This window comes from Palaemon carinicauda, chromosome 30 (assembly GCF_036898095.1).
Source record: "Palaemon carinicauda isolate YSFRI2023 chromosome 30, ASM3689809v2, whole genome shotgun sequence".
NCBI lineage: Eukaryota > Metazoa > Arthropoda > Malacostraca > Decapoda > Palaemonidae > Palaemon > Palaemon carinicauda.
In genome coordinates, this window is record NC_090754.1 from 23,412,321 (window position 1) to 23,432,336 (window position 20,016).

The window sequence follows — 20,016 nt, forward strand, 5'->3', positions numbered from 1 at the left end:
TGGTTTGTATTTCGGTTACGGAACAAATGACAAATTCGAAGATAATTTGTATTTTTCCTAACCATACAAACCTTAGCTATTTACACATATTTGCCCGCCAGCCCTGTCCCCCGAGACAAGTCCTACCTCTAAGTGAAGTGAGGCAGCTCACCGGTGTGTGGAGGGGGGAGGGGTAGCTAGCTACCACTCCCCTACCCCCCCCCCCCCCCCCCCCGCTAACTAGCGCGGGGGTCCTGTAGTTAAACCCTCGTTAAAACTTTAATGGCTCGTCATTTCAGCTACGCCGAAAGGAAACCCTATGTAAATAGCTGAGGTTTGTATGGTTAGGAAAAATACAAATTATCTTTGAATTTGTCATTTTTGCAGCGTTATGATATACTGTATACCATTTGTTCCCACATGTATTCAAATCTTTTGTCTTTTTAAACCGGAGAGTGTCTTCACTGGAGCTGAAACATATGGTGAAATTGTTAATGAAATAGTTAATGGCAGGTGGTATGCGCGGGCACCCGCCTGTCTAGGATTCTTCACTTTTTGTCTTCATCCTATCTAAGGCTGTTTAATATTTTTCCTTTACTTTTAGTTTGAATGGTGATATCGTTATTGTGTATAATACTGTAATGGAATGAAGCTGGATTGCAAGTGTATATTGGACTCTTCTTTGGATTTAATAATCCGGCGATAGATCCGATCACAACTCACAGTCGTAATTATTCCCTTAGTTACTGATTGTAGCCTCCTGTAGGTCGGCGTTTGCGTTGAGTAAGAAGGCTAAGTCTTTCTCGGTTTTATGCTTGGCAACCCCATGAATTACCAGAGAGTTTATTAGCACTTTGCTCTCCTCTTTGAGTTTGTTGTTTGCTGAAGCTTTTGTATATACAAAACATCCCTAGTATAAGTAAAAACCCAACTGGTATGTCTGTCGTGTTGAAGGAAAAGATGTCCAGTGGAATCTCCATGTGAGTATTGTAGAGAGTGATCATCCTCCCAGTGGGATAGATATCGTTCTCGTCGGAAGAAGCAAGCCAAGAGAGATTGCTCTCCTCCTCCTCCTTTGGTAAGAAAGTTACGTAAGGTAAGTTCGGCGATGAACGTTATCTCCCCCCCAAGTTCTGTATGTCAGGAACCCTCTGAGGTTTCTGTCACAGAGGATGGTAGCCACAATTTTATTAACATGTTATCTTTCAGTGTTAATGTGCAGCATGAGATTGATCATATTCTTATCGCTGATCCCTTGGCTATGGCAGCCATCCTCCCTGAGCCAGATCTGCTTGATGCTTCCATTCCAGATTATCCTTTCATGTCTAGATCCCCCTCACCCCAACGAGTGCACTGAGTGGGGATCTATATCTTTCAGACTTTGCAGATAAGATGGTTACCCCTACAAAAGTATCTTCCATTAGAACAGTAAAAAGCATCTCTTTGTTCCTGTAAAAACCTTAGAGTTGAGCCTGTCATTTCTCCTCATACTGAGGTAGTCTTGTTCGAAGATCCCAATTGCCAGTCTCCAATACATCCCAATTGCCAGTCACCAACTTGTATTAACAAGAAAAGCTTGCCTCCTACTCATAGGAGACTTCTGCAGAAAACTCCTTTAAAGAGCACCCAGAACGAATCGAAAGACATTTCATAATTTCTTGACTCATGGTGGTCGGAACTGAGGGGGGTCGGATTGCTTTGGCTTTGTACCCCCCACCAAAGTTGGTAGTACCTTCATGTTACAAGATTACTAAAGGTGGGAAGTTGAATGCAACTGTTCCTTGAATCTGACGTGCTGATATATCCAGATGTGTGTGTATGTTTACTTCCCCGCAGCCTAGGCAGGTCAACAAATCCAAGCAAGTTGTCACCCCTAAGTGACATGGCATCACTGAATGTACTGTCATTTTGATGTGCGAGTATATTCCTCTGCGTCATGATGATTCTAAGAATATAACCATACGTTCATCTAATGATAGGGGACGTAATAAAGCATATCCTCATAAATTCAGTTTCACCGGAGTTCGATAAACTCTCGGCCAGGAACCAACGAGATAGATCCTCACCCTATGCAAACAAGAACCTTGTGTCTTATGCTAGAAACAATTCCATTAATCGTCCATATAGACCCAGTTTTTACACTCTCTGACAATCAGGATTATTAGCCTAAGCGTTTTTCAGAACGCTATTCTTTTTTAGATTTTATTTATAGGTACAGAAAGCAGATAAGGGACGTGTAAAACTTCCCCCCTTCCCGAAGATCACTCCTTCATCAGATGAAGAAGAATGGTAGAACGGTTCAGCAGATGACATTGATGTGTCCCTTGCCGTAGACATTCTAAAGAACAGAGTTTTGAGAATTCTCTCTAACCTCATAAAATGAGTTTTGAGAGTCTGAAACTCTGTTTTCCAATCACGATATAGAAATGAACACTCTTATGATGGGAGAAAACTAGACTCCTCCCATTCCTTCTCCACCTCCTCTTCCTGTCATTACACAAGGGAAAGGGAGGACATTGAACGAAGAGTAAAGAAGTCTTTTCTGACTCTGGTGCTAGTTATTGCCATACGATCCTGCTCTCCTATTGGCCAGGATCCATCTTATCATGCATCTAAGTACTGTATCGGCGTCCCCCTCTCATTTCGTTTCGGCAGCATTATTGTTAACATTGAATTCGTGTTTGTCGTACTATTAGTTCTGAACTATGTCATATGTACATTGTTAGCCATGGGTCCCAAGAAAGTTGCCGATATACAGGAAAAGATGGAGATAAATCTTAAGATAATCAAGAAGTATAATGCTGGCATGCGGTTAAGTGTGATCAGTAAGGACGACATTAATGAGCTTCTCGAGGAGCACCAAGAGGAGCTTACGATGGAAGACCTGAAGGAGTTTGCGGCCATACAACTGAACAAAATTCAGGAACAGTTCTTTAGTGGCAAGGAGGAGGATGACCCTATGACAACAGCAGAAATTAAGAAGGCTCTAGCTTGCTACCATAAAATGGTGGCTTTTGTAGGAAAGAGGCACCCAGAAAAAGTTCACACTGGTCCTGCTCTTGAGTATTTAAATTACGTTTACCTTTAAGAACCAAGCAGAAACAAGCTTGTTTGGATAGTTATTTATTGAAGAGGCCTTTGATACTAGTAGGCCAAAAGGAAGCTGAAAGTGATCAAAAAGATAAAAAAGGAAAAGTAGAAATGATGAACACAATTATTAAATTTAGAAAATATAAAACGTAAAGTGAAAAAAAAACAAAATTAGAAAAAGCCTAAAAAATTAGATTTAATTTTGTTTTTAAGTTGTGTTAATGTTTACTGCCTTTTGTTAATGTGTTTCATAAAGTTAATTGTTATTATTTTCCGCCATTTATTAATGTCTTTTGTGAAGTTAAGTGTTTATGTTATCTGCCCCTTGAAACGCTCGATATCGTGACTCGATGTTTCGATGATGGGAATAAGATTACTCGGTAACACACTGAAAGGAACCCATGGGCTTTTCAGTGCGTCTTTCATCAGAAATATGATGTCACAGGACACGTTATAGTAATTCTACAAAGAGTGACTTGCAGAATATGTATAACCCCTATTTTTTGCAAGAAATGAAAAAAAATACTAATTCACTAAGAAAAAGTATTAATTTTTATAGTATAAAAGAAAATATTTTTCAATATTTAACTTAGCCGGTGATTATAATAGCTGCAACTCTGTTGCTCGACAGAAAACTCTACGGAAAAATTCGCCAGCGATCGCTACACAGGTAGGGGGTGTACTCAACAGCGCCATCTGTCGTTCAGATACCCATTACTCATTGTAAACAAAGAACTCAATTTTCTCTCTGTCGGGCTACCGGCAAGACCTACTAATTCGCTGTTGCTAACTGGATTTGTTTTCACAACTATTTGGTGAAGTACACTATTCTAGTTTTGAGCTTTCGCTATGCAGGTGTTTTATCTTCATCTTAAAACTTGAACTCGTTTTGGATAGATTTAATTATGGTGACAAAGAGAGTATGGACTTTCTTTCACTTTTAAATGGCCGACCCTTCCCTTAGACGGAAGTGTGTTTAGGCTTTTAGTAATTATCTTATCACGTTATAGATTTTCCTCTATATATTTTATATCTCTCCGCCTTTATTAGGCCTCTTCGATTAACTTTCCTTTTTTTTATAAACATATAAAGATAAATTTTAATGCTTTGTTTATATAGACCTTTCCTGAGAGTAGGCGGTCCTAACTTGGAAACCGAAGTTAATCAACGTTGAGCCCTTTATATCGTCTTTAGCTTTTAAAGAGCTAAGGATTTAAAACTTTTTAAATGTAATATTTTATGAAAGAATTTCTTTGATAGTCTTCGTACTGTTTTCAAAGATGAACTAACGTTTAGTTTTTTATGCTACGCAGTTGTTGACGTTCAGGACGTTCAGCATGCGCTCTATCGTTACGATAGAGAGAGAGTGTATCACGGTTTCACTTTGCAGTAAGAGTAAATCGATTCTGACGTTTTGTTCATTCTTTCTTAGCTTAAATGTTTTAAATTCTAATTTAAAGGAACTTTTTATTTGAAAAACCTTTCAGTTTTTTCCTTTAGTCAAATAACATGTTTTTTTGACGATATATAATTGGGCTCTTCTCTTAGGTGCGAAATCAAGAGAGAAAGAGAGAGAGAGATAGAGACGGAGGGAGAGAGAGGAGAGAAAACGTTCCGTTCAAGCGGGTAACGTTGTTCTCGTGTTACTCACGTCCCTAGTCGCTGTACGGGGAGGAAGGATAAAACGTTTTTAGGTTTTTATTCTCGTCCCCAGGCTATGTGCGGTGAGAGATTGAAAACGTAGTTATATGAACTAGTGTTTAGTCTCTTTCCCAGCCACTGATTTTTCTTTTTATCTTAAAATATGTTTTCTGTTTTTTGCTTGTATTATGAGCTTGCATTATACGACTAATTTCGCAATTACTACCTTTTAATGAAGGGTAGAATTGCGTGTTTCAGGTAGAAATAAGTGCAAAACAGAAAATCGAAGTGATAAAGTGATATGCGCAAAGTGTTACAGTGTTGCGTCCGAGGCGCAAAGTGTTACAGTGTTGCGTCCGAGGGTTCGTCTGTTCGTGCCTGTCGTTCACCTAGTCCGGGACCTCTTACAAGCTCCCAAGCCCAGGGGAGAAGTAATGTCAAACGACTTATGGGTTCGAGAGGCCTTGACCAACGAACAGACGTTTTCCCTCTATGGTATCGGGTGTATCTTACCAAGATCTCCCCTACCATAAGACGAGAGAGACGTTGTTTCTCCTCGCCATCCGTAGGCTTTTCGCATAAGAAACCTGTCACAAGGTTTCGAAGCCCTTAAGCGAAAGTCAGTCCTTTCAGGACAGGTCCAGCGTCCTGGTTACAGCCATTAGGACAGCTCTGACCCTATGCAGTCATCTGATAACTGCTCGCCGCCTAACAAAAGCGTAACACAGACTCCGAGAGTCTTTTTTTGTAGGCAAAGTGTTGCGGTCACAGACGTTACCCTCGTCTATTACCACAACCATTTCCGTTGATCCTTAAGGGGTTGTATGGCAAAACATGCAGTATATGCTTGCCTCCCTTATGGAAGACTATTCTGCCGATTACTCCGTTGAGTCTAGCCGTTTATCTCATCGATATCCTGGCTTTCAGCCAACCTAACGTTCCTTTGTGCTTACTGTTGACGTTGGCGTAGCTTAGTCACGTCAGTCAGGTTGTTTAGAACCACACTCGATGCGGTCTCGTGTGGTTTTTCAGCCGCATTTGGACGTTAGGCCACTTGCTGATGCTCCTGTTGACGTTCAAGACGTTCACTAACAATCGGAGTTGACTTGTTTTGACGCTGTGCGTCAACCTCCGCATTCTAGAGTTGTTTTGACTGCTCAGTCTAGGCAGTCAAAGCAGTCTCGAGTGGACGCTGTGCGTCCTCACGCACCTGTTGTGGTTGACAGTTCAGTTGTTGACAGTTCACAGACTGTCAAGCAGTTACATGACGTTGCGTTCTGGTCCGCTACTAATGCACCAGTGAGAGACTCAGCTTTTATCGGACAAGGTTCCTGTAGATGAGGAAGTTGCTGTTCTCCCTCCTACTGATATTCCCTTGAGGACTCTGTCAGATGGAGAGGAGCCTAAAGCTGCTTAGCCTCCTATGGACTTTAATTAAATCATGATGATTTTTTTTAAGGATCTTCGTCCGGATCTTTTTGTAACTGCTGCTCCTCGTTCGCCTAAACGTCAGAGCTTACACTACGCCTAGCTACTTCGAAGCCGTTGTTTTTAAGCTAGTGCTCTCTCGCTCTCCTAGAGAGCGTTACGTTGGCTAGGCGACTGGTTTTTCACCAGGAGGAGTTTGGGGGATACAGCCTTTGCTTTCCCTTCTTTTAAACTGGTTTATAGAGCGAGAGTCTGATATGACACGAGAGAAGTTCTCGGCTTGGGAGTTCATGCCTCTGCCCAGATAGACTTCTCAATTCTGGTAGACTCTCCCTGGCGCCTAGCCAGGAGACGCTCCAAGTTGTTTACAGGTCAACTTCACAGCTGTTGTCGAGCCTTTGAAGTTATGCTGTACTATTATATCATGCATAACAAGGCTTTCAGGGATGGTAAACGGTTCCGCCTCAGTCGCTAACCCCGTCTGTTGCCACACCTGCTCCCGTAGACCCTAAATGGGCTTTGCTGCAAGACATGCAGTCCAAGCTTGCGTCCTTGATAGAGGACTTAAATGCGGAGAAGAACCTTCTGGCCACCAACCTTCCAACCGGTCGGTTGTGCGCCCTGTTGACGCTGAGGTAACCTACTCGCGTCTGCCAGTTGAGGTGGTTCCTCCACCGATGCGACCCAGTGTGGGTTGCCAGCCGCACGTTGACGTTAAGCGACGCTCGGAGGTGGTTGTTGACGTTCAGGACGTTCAACAACCAGCTGAGGTGACTTGTTTTGACGCAGTGCATCAACCTCAGCAACCCGGTAGGGTGTTGACTGCACAACCCAGACGGTCTAGACAGTCTCGGGTTGACGCTGTGCTTCCTCGCGCACCCATGGTTGTTGACAGTTCACAGACTGTGCAGCAGTTCCATGATATTGCGTCCGGCTCCGTCACGCATCCACCAGTGCGACCGGATTCAGCGAGCCAGACATTGCCCACTCCGTTGCCGTTTCCTCATCAGTTTCGGATGAGGAACCCTCTGATGAGGACGTTGCTGAACAACAAGACGATCAGCCCCCAGCCCTGCTATCCATCCAGAAGATGCTGAAGAAGGAACGCTGCTCAGTCAGGCTGTGGATGAGTCTGGTAGGGACACTGTCATCCGTGGATCAATTTGTGTCACTAGGAAGACTACACCTCCGTCCTCTTCAATACCATCTAGCTTTTCACTGGAAAAAGGACAAGACGCTAGAAGCGGTCTCGATCCCGGTTTCCGAAAAGATAAAGTCTTGTCTGACTTGGTGAAAGGACAATATCAACCTAAGAGAGGGTCTTCCCCTGGCTGTTCAGACTCCCAACCACGTTCTCTTCTCGGACGCATCGGACGTAGGCTGGGGTGCGACATTAGACGGTCGGGAAAGCTCGGGAATATGGAACTCGAGTCAAAGGACAATGCATTTCAACTGCAAGGAGCTACTGGCAGTACGTCTGGCCTGGAAAAGCTTCAGGTCTCTCCTTCAAGGCAAAGTGGTGGAGGTGAACTGGGACAACACCACGGCTTTGGCGTACATCTCCAAGCAAGAAGGGACCTACTCTCTGACGTTGTACGAGATCGCAAGGGACCTCCTCACCTGGTCAAAAGGTCTAAACATATCACTAGTAACGAGGTTCATCCAAGGCAACTTGAATGTCATGGCAGATTGTCTCAGTCGGAAGGGACAAATAATTCCAACAGAATGGACCCTCCACAAGGATGTATGCAAGAGACTTTGGGCCACCTGGGGCCAGCCAACCATAGATCTCTTCGCAACCTCGATGACCAAGAGGCTCCCAATATTTTGCTCACCAATCCCGGACCCAGCAGCAGTTCATATAGATGCCTTTCTCCTAGATTGGTCACATCTAGATCTATATGCATTCCCTCCGTTCAAGATTGTCAACAAGGTACTGCAGAAGTTCGCCTCTCACGAAGGGACAAGGTTGACGCTAGTTGCTCCCCTCTGGCCCGCGAGAGAATGGTTCACCGAGGTACTTCGATGGCTAGTAGACGTTCCCAGAACACTTCCCCTAAGGGTGGACCTTCTACGTCTGCCACACGTAAAGAAGGTACACCAAGGCCTCCACGCTCTTCGTCTGACTGCCTTCAGACTATCGAAAGACTCTCGAGAGCTAGAGGCTTTTCGAAGGAGGCAGCCAGAGCGATTGCTAGAGCAAGGAGAACATCCACCCTTAGAGTCTACCAATCGAAGTGGGAAATCTTCCGAAACTGGTGCAAGTCAGTATCAGTATCCTCGACCAGTACCTCTGTAACTCAAATAGCTGACTTCCTCTTATATCTGAGGAAAGAACGATCTCTTTCAGCTCCCACTATCAAGGGTTACAGAAGCATGTTGGCATCAGTCTTCCGTCACAGAGGCTTAGATCTTTCCAACAATAAAGATCTACAGGACCTCCTTAAGTCTTTTGAGACCACGAAGGAGCGTCGTTTGGTTACACCTGGTTGGAATTTAGACGTGGTACTAAGATTCCTTATGTCAGACAGGTTCGAGCCGCTACAATCAGCCTCCCTGAAAGATCTCACCTTTAAGACTCTTTTCCTGGTATGCTTAGCCACAGCTAAAAGAGTCAGTGAGATTCATGCCTTCAGCAAGAACATCGGATTCTCATCTGAAACGGCTACATGTTCTCTACAACTTGGTTTTCTAGCCAAAAACGAGCTGCCTTCTCGACCTTGGCCAAAATCGTTCGATATTCCAAGCTTATCGTATGGTTGGAAATGAACTAGAAAGAGTCTTATGCCCTGTAAGAGCTCTTAAGTTCTATTTAAAACGAACTAAACCTTTACGAGGCCCGTCTGAAGCTTTATGGTGTTCAGTTAAGAAACCATCTTTGCCTATGTCAAAGAATGCTTTATCCTATTTTATCAGACTGTTAATACGAGAAGCTCATTCCCATCTGAATGAGGAAGACCAAGCTTTGCTGAAGGTAAGGACACACGAAGTTAGAGCTGTCGCAACTTCCGTGGCCTTTAAACAAAATAGATCTCTGCGAAGTATAATCGACGCAACCTATTGGAAAAGCAAGTCAGTGTTCGCGTCTTTTTATCTTAAGGATGTCCAGTCTCTTTACGAGAACTGCTACACTCTGGGACCATTCGTAGCAGCGAGTGCAGTAGTGGGTGAGGGCTCAACCACTACAATTCCCTAATTCCATAACCTTTTTAATCTTTCTCTTGAAATGTTTTTATTGTTGTTTTTGGGTTGTCCGGAAGGCTAAGAAGCCTTTCGCATCCTAGTTGATTTGGCGGGTGGTCAAAGTCATTTCTTGAGAAGCGCCTAGATTAGAGGTTTTGATGAGGTCCTGTTGTATGGGTTGCAACCCTTGATACTTCAGCTCCTAGGGGTCGCTCAGCATCCTAAGAGGATCGCGAGGCTCCGTAAGGAAGACGTACTTAAAAAGGCAGAGTAATTGTTCAAGTCGACTTCCTTACCAGGTACCTATTTATTTTGTTTAGTTATTTTGATAACTTCTAAAATGAAATAAAAATTCTTAGCTCATATGATGTAAACATATTTTGCTGGTCTCTACCCACCCCCCTGGGTGTGAATCAGCTATTATAATCACCGGCTAAGTTAAATATTGAAAAATGTTATTTTGATAATAAAATAAATTTTTGAATATACTTACCCGGTGATTATAAATTAAAGGACCCTCCCTTCCTCCCCAATAGAGACACAGTGGACCGAGGAGAAAATTGAGTTCTTTGTTTACAATGAGTAATGGGTATCTGAACGACAGATGGCGCTGTTGAGTACACCCCCTACCTGTGTAGCGATCGCTGGCGAATTTTTCCGTAGAGTTTTCTGTCGAGCAACAGAGTTGCAGCTATTATAATCACTGGGTAAGTATATTCAAAAATTTATTTTATTATCAAAATAACATATTTCTAAGAAAATATTTGTCCTATTAGTGCACTTTCAATAGATAAATATCGATCTATTATCACAGGTGAAATAAAACTAGTGTATAATCAAATTTATGCTTAGTAGTACTCATAACTACTGATACAGATCCATGAAATATTTTGTATCGTTACTTGATATTTCAATAATGGGAATACTGATACTAATCGTTAGCCTTTTGGAAGAAAATCACACTATTCCCCGCTCAATATCTACCGGAAATATGTCACCAGACATAATATGAACGCGACACAGATATTAAAACTATCAGTATCTTTATCTTTTGTTCCTTAATTTGTAGACAAAACCCAAAATCCAGTTGATAATGAAATCAGATTTGACTCGTTCACGATCATGTTTCTCAAAGAGGTAACTGATGATATGGATGACATGTTACTATTATTATTATTATTATTATTATTATTATTATTATTTGCTAAGCTATAACCTTAGTTAAAAAAGCAGGATACTATAAGCCCAAGGGCTCCAACAGGGAAAATAGCTCAGTGAGGAAAGGAAATAAATAAACTACAAGAAAAGTAATTAACGATTAAATGAAACAATAACAGTGAAATTTATCTCCTATATAAACTATAAAAACTTAAAAAACAAGAAGAAAGGAAATAAAATAGAATAGTGTGCCCGAGTGTACCCTCAAGCAAGAGAACTCTACCCCAAGGCAGTGGAAGTCCATGGTACAGAGGCTATGGCACTACCCAAGACTAGAGAACAATGGTTTGATTTTGGAGTGTCCTTTTCCTAGAAGAGCTGCATACCATAGCTAGATAGTCTCTTGTACCCCTATCAAGAGGAAAATAGCCACAAAGAAGAAGAAGAAGATTTGTTTGGTAATTTCACTGTTGACAAATGTATGAGGACAGAGGAAAATATGTAAAGAATAGGCCAGACTATTCTGTGTACTGTATGTGTAGGCAAAGTGAAAATGAACTGTAACAAAAGAAGGATCCAATGTAGTACTGTCTGGCCAGTCAAAGGACCCAATAACTCTCTCCTGGTACTACGTAGAGGCAGTACAGAAATATCTAAAGAGGATGCTGCACCTTAAGCCCAGAATCTCCAATCTGTTTGTGAGCACTGGCCAGTCAAAAAAGAAATTTTCAATATTTAACTTAGCCGGTGATTATATAGCTGCAACTCTGTTGCCCGACAGACAACTCTACGGTAAAAACTCGCCAGCGATCGCTACACAGGTTGCGGGTGTGCCCAACAGCGCCATCTGTCGTCCAGATACCCAGTACTCAATGTAAACAAAGACTCAATTTTCTCTCTGTCGAGCTATCGACAAGACGTACTTACTCGCTGTTGCTAAACTGGAGTTTTTTCACAACTAATTGGTGAAGTACTTTATTCTAGTTTTGAGCTTTCGCTATGCAGGTGTTTTATCTTCATCTTAAATCTTGAACTCGTTTTGGATAGATTTAATTATGGTGACAAAGAGAGTATGGACTTTCTTTCACTTTTAAATGGCCGACCCTTCCCTTAGACGGAAGTGTGTTTAGGCTTTTAGTAATTATCTTATCACGTTATAGATTTTCCTCTATATATTTTATATCTCTCCGCCTTTATTAGGCCTCTTCGATTAACTTTCCATTTATTATAAACATATAAAAATAATTTTAATGTTTTGTTTATATAGACCTTTCCTGAGAGTAGGCGGTCCTAACTTGGAAACCGAAGTTAATCAACGTTGAGCCCTTTATATCGTAATTAGCTTTTAAAGAGCTAAGGATTTAAAACTTTTTAAATGTAATATTTTATGAAAGAATTTCTTTGATAGTCTTCGTACTGTTTTCAAAGATGAACTAACGTTTAGTTTATTTATGCTACGCAGTTGTTGACATTCAGGACGTTCAACATGCGCTCTATCGTTACGATAGAGAGAGAGTGTATCACGGTTTCACTTTGCAGTAAGAGTAAATCGATTCTGACGTTTTGTTCATTCTTTCTTAGCTTAAATGTTTTAAATTCTATTTTAAAGGAACTTTTTATTTGAAAAACCTTTCAGTTTTTTCCTTTAGTCAAATAACATGTTTTTTTGACGAAATATAATTGGGCTCTTCTCTTAGGTGCGAAATCAAGAGAGAAAGAGAGAGAGAGATAGAGACGGAGGGAGAGAGAGGAGAGAAAACGTTCCGTTCAAGCGGGTAACGTTGTTCTCGAGTTACTCACGTCCCTAGTCGCTGTACGGGGAGGAAGGATAAAACGTTTTTAGTTTTTTATTCTCGTCCCCAGGCTATGTGCGGTGAGAGATTGAAAACGTAGTTATATGAACTAGTGTTTAGTCTCTTTCCCAGCCACTGATTTTTTTATCTTAAAATATGTTTTCTGTTTTTTGCTGGTATTAATGAGCTTGCATTATACGACTGATTTCGCAATTACTACCTTTTAATGAAGGGTAGAATTGCGTGTTTCAGGTAGAAATCAGTAAAAGTTTCGATTTCAGTGAAATAAGTGCAAAACAGAAAATCGAAGTGATAAAGTGATATGCGCAAAGTGTTACAGTGTTGCGTCCGAGGGTTCGTCTGTTCGTGCCTGTCGTTCACCTAGTCCGGGACCTCTTGCATGCTCCCAAGCCCAGGGGAGAAGTAATGTCAAACGACTTATGGGTTCGAGAGGCCTTGATCAACGAACAGACGTTTTCCCTCTATGGTATCGGGTGTATCTTACCAAGATCTCCCCTACCATAAGACGAGAGAGACGTTGTTTCTCCTCGTCATCCGAAGGCTTTTCGCATAAGAAACCTGTCACAAGGTTTCGAAGCCCTTAAGCGAAAGTCAGTCCTTTCAGGACAGGTCCAGCGTCCTGGTTACAACCATTAGGACAGCTCTGACCCTATGCAGTCATCGGATAACTGCTCGCCGCCTAACAAAAGCGTAACACAGACTCCGAGAGTCTTTTTTTGTTGGCAAAGTGTTGCGGTCACAGACGTTACCCTCGTCTCTTACCACAACCATTTCCGTTGATCCTTAATGGGTTGTATGGCAAGACATGCAGTATATGCTTGCCTCCCTTATGGAAGACTATTCTGCCGATTAGTCCGTTGAGTCTAGCCGTTTATCTCATCGATATCCTGGCTTTCAGCCAACCTAACGTTCCTTTGTGCTTACTGTTGACGTTGGCGTAGCTTAGTCACGTCAGTCAGGTTGTTTAGAACCACACTCGATGCGGTCTCGTGTGGTTTTTCAGCCGCATTTGGACGTTAGGCCACTTGCTGATGCTCCTGTTGACGTTCAAGACGTTCACTAACAATCGGAGTTGACTTGTTTTGACGCTGTGCGTCAACCTCCGCATTCTAGAGTTGTTTTGACTGCTCAGTCTAGGCAGTCAAAGCAGTCTCGAGTGGACGCTGTGCGTCCTCACGCACCTGTTGTGGTTGACAGTTCAGTTGTTGACAGTTCACAGACTGTCAAGCAGTTACATGACGTTGCGTTCTGGTCCGCTACTAATGCACCAGTGAGTGTGGACTCTGCTTGTAAAGCATTGCCACCACGGTAGGTCTCTCCCTTGCTTGAGACTCAGCTTTTATCGGACAAGGTTCCTGTAGATGAGGAAGTTGCTGTTCCCCCTCCTACTGATATTCCCTTGAGGACTCTGTCAGATGGAGAGGAGCCTAAAGCTGCTTAGCCTCCTATGGGCTTTAATTAAATCATGATGATTTTTTTAAGGATCTTTGTCCGGATCTTTTTGTAACTGCTGCTCCTCGTTCGCCTAAACGTCAGAGCTTACACTAGGCCTAGCTACTTCGAAGCCGTTGTTTTTAAGCTAGTGCTCTCTCGCTCTCCTAGAGAGCTTTACGTTGGCTAGGCGACTGGTTTTTCACCAGGAGGAGTTTGGGGGATACAGCCTTTGCTTTTCCCTTCTGTTAAACTGGTTTATAGAGCGAGAGTCTGATATGACACGAGAGAAGTTCTCGGCTTGGGAGTTCATGCCTCTGCCCAGATAGACTTCTCAATTCTCGTAGACTCTCCCTGGCGCCTGGCCAGGAGACGCTCCAAGTTGTTTACAGGTCAACTTCACAGCTGTTTTCGAGCCTTTGAAGTTTTGCTGTACAATTATGTCATGCATAACAAGGCTTTCAGGGATGGTAAGCGGTACCGCCTCAGTCGCTAACCCCGTCTGTTGCCACACCTGCTCCCGTAGACCCTAAATGGGCTTTGCTGCAAGACATGCAGTCCAAGCTTGCGTCCTTGATAGAGGACTTTAATGCGGAGAAGGTTGCTACCGAACCTTCTGGCCAACAACCTTCCAACCGGTCGGTTGTGCGCCCTGTTGACGCTGAGGTAACCTACTCGCGTCTGCCAGTTGAGGTGGTTCCTCCACCGATGCGACCCAGTGTGGGTTGCCAGCCGCACGTTGACGTTAAGCGACGCTCGGAGGTGGTTGTTGACGTTCAGGACGTTCAACAACCAGCAGAGGTGACTTGTTTTGACGCAGTGCGTCAACCTCAGCAACCCGGTAGGGTGTTGACTGCACAACCCAGACGGTCTAGACAGTCTCGGGTTGACGCTGTGCTTCCTCGCGCACCCATGGTTGTTGACAGTTCACAGACTGTGCAGCAGTTCCATGATGTTGCGTCCGGCTCCGTCACGCATGCACCAGTGCGACCGGACTCAGCGAGCCAGACGTTGCCCACTCCGTTGCCCACTCCGTTGCCGTTTCCTCATCAGTTTTCGGATGAGGAACCCTCTGATGAGGACGTTGCTGAACAACAAGACGATCAGCCCCCAGAATAGATCAAGCCCTGCTATCCATCCAGAAGATGCTGAAGAAGGAACGCTGCTCAGTCAGGCTGTGGATGAGTCTGGTAGGGACGCTGTCATCCGTGGAACAATTTGTGTCACTAGGAAGACTACACCTCCGTCCTCTTCAATACCATCTAGCTTTTCACTGGAAAAAGGACAAGACGCTAGAAGTGGTCTCGATCCCGGTTTCCGAAAAGATAAAGTCTTGTCTGACTTGGTGGAAGGACAATATCAACCTAAGAGAGGGTCTTCCCCTGGCTGTTCAGACTCCCAACCACGTTCTCTTCTCGGACGCATCGGACGTGGGCTGGGGCGCGACACTAGACGGTCGGGAATGCTCAGACTGTGGAACTCGAGTCAGAGGAGCATGCATATCAACTGCAAGGAGCTGTTGGCAGTACATCTGGCCTTGAAAAGCTTCAAGTCTCTCCTTCGAGGCAAAGTGGTGGAAGTTAACTCGGACATCACCACGGCCTTGGCGTACATCTCCAAACAAGGAGGTACCCACTCACTGACGTTGTACGAGATCGCAAGGGACCTGCTCATCTGGTCAAAAGGTCAAGACATCTCCCTAGTAACGAGGTTCATCCAAGGCGACTTGAACGTCATAGCAGATTGTCTCAGTCGGAAAGGGCAAGTAATTCCAACCGAATGGACCCTCCACAAGGATGTGTGCAAGAGACTTTGGGCCACTTGGGGTAAAACCATCCATAGATCTCTTTGCAACCTCGCTGACCAAGAGGCTTCCAATCTATTGCTCTCCAGTCCCGGACCCAGCAGCAATACATATAGATGCTTTCCTCCTAGATTGGTCACATCTGGATCTCTACGCATTCCCACCGTTCAAGATTGTCAACAAGGTACTGCAGAAGTTCGCCTCTCACGAAGGGACAAAGTTGACGTTAGTTGCTTCCCTCTGGCCCGCGAGAGAATGGTTCACCGAGATACTTTGATGGTTAGTAGACGTTCCCAGTAGTCTTCCTCTAAGGGTAGACCTTCTACGTCAGCCGCACGTAAAGAAGGTACTCCAAAGCCTCCACGCTCTTCGTCTGACTGCCTTCAGACTATCGAAAGACTCTCGAGAGCTAGAGGCTTTTCGAAGGAAGCAGCCAGTGCGATTGCTAGAGCAAGGAGAGCTTCCATTAGAGTCTACCAATCGAAGTGGGAAGTCTTCCGAGACTGGTGCAAGTCAGTTTCTGTATCCTCGACCAGTACCTCTGTAGCTCAAATAGCTGTTTTTCTCTTATACCTGAGAAAAGGACGATCCCTTTCAGCTCCCACTATCAAGGGCTACAGAAGCATGTTGGCATCGGTCTTCCGGCATAGAGGCTTAGATCTTTCCAAACATAAAGATCTGCAAGACCTCTTATAGTCTTTTGAGACCACCAAGGAGCGTCGTTTGGCTACCCCTGGATGGAATTTAGACGTGGTACTAAGATTCTTCATGTCAGACAGGTTGGAGCCGTTACCATCAGCCTCCCTGAAAGATCTCACTCTTAAGACTCTTTTCCTGGTATGCTTAGCCTCGGCTAAAAGAGTCAGTGAGATTCATGCCTGCAGCAAGAACATAGGATTTTCGTCAGAAAAAGCCACTTGTTCGCTACAACTTGGTTTTTTAGCCAAAAATGATCTGCCTTCTCGGCTTTGGCCTAAATCTTTCGATATCCCCAACTTATCGGAGATCGTAGGCAATGAACTAGAAAGAGTCTTATGCCCTGTTAGAGCTCTTAAGTTCTATTTAAAGCGTACTAAACCTTTACAAGGCCAATCTGAAGCTTTATGGTGTTCAGTTAAGAAACCATCCTTGCCTTTGTCAAAGAATGCTTGGTCAGACTTTATCAGATTGTTAATACGAGAAGCTCATTCACATCTGAGTGAGGAAGACCGAACTTTGCTTAAGGTGAAGACGCACGAAGTTAGAGCTGTAACAACTTCCGTGGCCTTTAAGCAAAATATATCTCTGCAAAGTATAATGGACGCAACCTATTGGAGAAGCAAGTCAGTGTTCGCGTCATTTTACTTGAAAGATGTCCAGTCTCTTTACAAGAACTGCTACACACTGGGACCATTCGTAGCAGCGAGTGCAGTAGTGGGTGAGGGCTCAACCACTACAATTCCCTAATTCCATACCCTTTTAATCTTTCTCTTGAAATGTTTTTATTGTTGTTTTCTGGGTTGTCCGGAAGGCTAAGAAGCCTTTCGCATCCTGGTTGATTTGGCGGGTGGTCAAAGTCATTTCTTGAGAGCGCCTAGATTAGGGGTTTTGATGAGGTCCTGTTGTATGGGTTGCAACCCTTGATACTTCAGATCCTAGGGGTCGATCAGCATCCTAAGAGGATCGCGAGGCTCCGTAAGGAAGACGTACTTAAAAGGCAGAGTAATTGTTCAAGTCGACTTCCTTACCAGGTACCTATTTATTTTGTTTTTGTTATTTTGATAACTTCTAAAATGAAATAAAAACTCTTAGCTCATAAAAGTGTAAACATATATTGCTGGTCTCTACCCACCCCCCTGGGTGTGAATCAGCTATATAATCACCGGCTAAGTTAAATATTGAAAAATGTTATTTTGATTATAAAATAAATTTTTGAATATACTTACCCGGTGATTATAAATTAAAGGACCCTCCCTTCCTCCCCAATAGAGACGCAGTGGGACGAGGAGAAAATTGAGTCTTTGTTTACATTGAGTACTGGGTATCTGGACGACAGATGGCGCTGTTGGGCACACCCGCAACCTGTGTAGCGATCGCTGGCGAGTTTTTACCGTAGAGTTGTCTGTCGGGCAACAGAGTTGCAGCTATATAATCACCGGGTAAGTATATTCAAAAATTTATTTTATTATCAAAATAACATGTTTCCAGTAACACCATTTTCTTTTGGTTGAGGGAAATTATCATGATAGCGTATAAGTCCTTAAGGGAAGCGTTTCTAAGGGGCCCCCCTCGAGCGTATAATAAACGTGGTCTTGCTGCAACCTTAGCTTTCCGCAAAAACCACTCTGTAGCTCAAGTACTAAAAGGAGGAGTCTGGAAGAGACAAAGCACTTTTACAAACCACTACCTTAAAGATTGTACACACAGGTTCTTAGACACTTTTTCCATAGGACCCATTTTTCTGCACAATGAATAGTCTAATCTAAGCTCTCATGGGACAAGTAACTGTCTCTATCCAAGGCATCAATTACTCTCTGCATTATAAGGGTGTTAATGAGTATAAAGGCAAATGGCAATTTTAATTGAACTTGAACCGCTAATGCAGGTGAGAATGCCTTGGGTTTGCTTGGCTGATACATTGGTGCTGTATTGCATATATCAATGTTATAAGCCACTTGATGTTCATATCACCTTACCCTGGTTGAGTTCTTTGGAACAGAACAGAAGTCCTTGCCTCGTACGAGCTGGCTGTATATTCACAAATAATTCACTTTGATCTCTTGCTATTACCATAGTAATTTTATCTCGGGGATAAAGGGCACACCTCCAACATTGGAAGACTCCCCATTAAGTGACTCAGAAGTTTGTATCCATGTAGGAATAAACTACTAATTTTATATAGTTTATATTTTTCCTGAGTCATTGAGTCATTTACCAAAGGTCCTGCCTCACCCACCCTGCAAGTCTTGACCAGAAGAGTGTTGGTAAGGGAATACTTGATACAAGTATAGCCCGTCATGTGCAGCAGTTGCCAAGCAACCCAGCATGACATAATCTACCAAATTTCTTTTTGATTTTCTGGGTGTAGAAAACAAAACCAGAAGTAACCCCATTAAATGACACAGGTTTGTATAGCTAGGAAAAATACAAATATAAAATTTGCATTTTTTATACTCAAGACTGATTTGCTTGTATTCAGTCATTCGTAAATCGAGGTATGACTGTATCTTCTTTTACACTAAAGACCTCAACATTTTTAATATGCAAAAGTTTCAATTATTTCAAGTCTTCCATGTCTCATGTTTATGTTTTTTGATAGGTCCCCAGGTGCTCTTGTCCAAGGAATAACGGAAATAATTTTGTTGCTGTCGGTGGCAGAATCTGAATCATCTGATGGAAAGATACAGTGTCCCTTTACCGGTCCTCCGAAAGGTCCAACTCATCCATTTGTTACTCTTATTACGAAAAGACCTGATCTAACATCAGCTGTTTTAGAAGAGGTAGCCAGTTTAATGAGAAATCCTGATCCAAAGTAAGTTCATGTCTCATGACATTTGTGTAACTAATTAACCAGGCTATGAAATTTCCTTTTTTATATGAACCTTTTATAAAAATATATAACAAATATTTAATTTTATATCTATGCAATTCACAAACCTGTTACTTATGCTGATAATGCAAGACCAGGCAGATTATCATCATTGTAATGTAATTTTATCAAACTAGTAAATTTTAGATTCTTCTAGGGATAGTTCATAGGATTTTTATTTCATTTAAAAAAAACTGAAAATTATAGTCTTGAGAAGTTGGTCATGTTGAATAGAATAGACCAAAGAGAATAGTTGAAAAGTATAACAGAAATTAGTCCAGCTTTGGACCAGGCAAGCATGGAATGAGCGAAACCACTCGGAAAATTAGGCCTTTAGATATCTCTGCTGAAAATTTGTTTTTAATTTGGTTTGCTTGTTTTTTTTTCAGTTTGCAGCAGGATTGGCTAAGAATTATCTATAATTTTACAAACATATACTAAAATTTTATTAACTCAGTTGATTAAATTTGGGGAGAAGGGATTTTTTTTAGAGGGGTAGATTTCTCGACCACATTTCAAAATATTCTGGTCAAGGAGATTAAACAATCTACTACTGTATTAGTGTATATTTTGGTAACCAAGTTTAATTATTATTTGTTCTAACATCTAATACAAAGTCAAAAGCCAAAGCTATCCAAAAGACAAAAATTTTTAGCGAGATATAACCACCCGCCACTAGCTAGCGAGGGGAAGACCAGCCACCCCGCTCTCAACATGCCGGTGGTATGACATCACTTTTTATTTTGGCTTGGTAGAAAGCAGAGAGCACATTTTTCTCTTATTTAGTGAAATACAAAATGTCCTAAAACTTTGATTTCTGTTATCATTTCAGGAGTTGGTATATTGTGAGAAAATTTTTTTTAATTGAAACCTCAATTATTCCTTTTCTCTCAGAAGAGGGGAAGTATATCTCCCTTGCC

At 42.6% G+C, this 20,016-nt stretch overlaps 1 protein-coding gene across 3 annotated transcripts in view; it reads left to right on the forward strand.

The window, feature by feature from the left end:
• LOC137622926 (focadhesin) overlaps nt 1-20,016 on the forward strand; it is a 252,821-nt gene that overhangs the window by 63,025 nt on the left and 169,780 nt on the right. For all 3 annotated transcript variants that reach the window (XM_068353496.1, XM_068353495.1, XM_068353497.1), the window contains one exon: nt 18,827-19,039. In XM_068353496.1, coding sequence (XP_068209597.1) covers nt 18,827-19,039 — 213 coding nt within the window. The remainder of the gene's footprint in view (nt 1-18,826; nt 19,040-20,016) is intronic.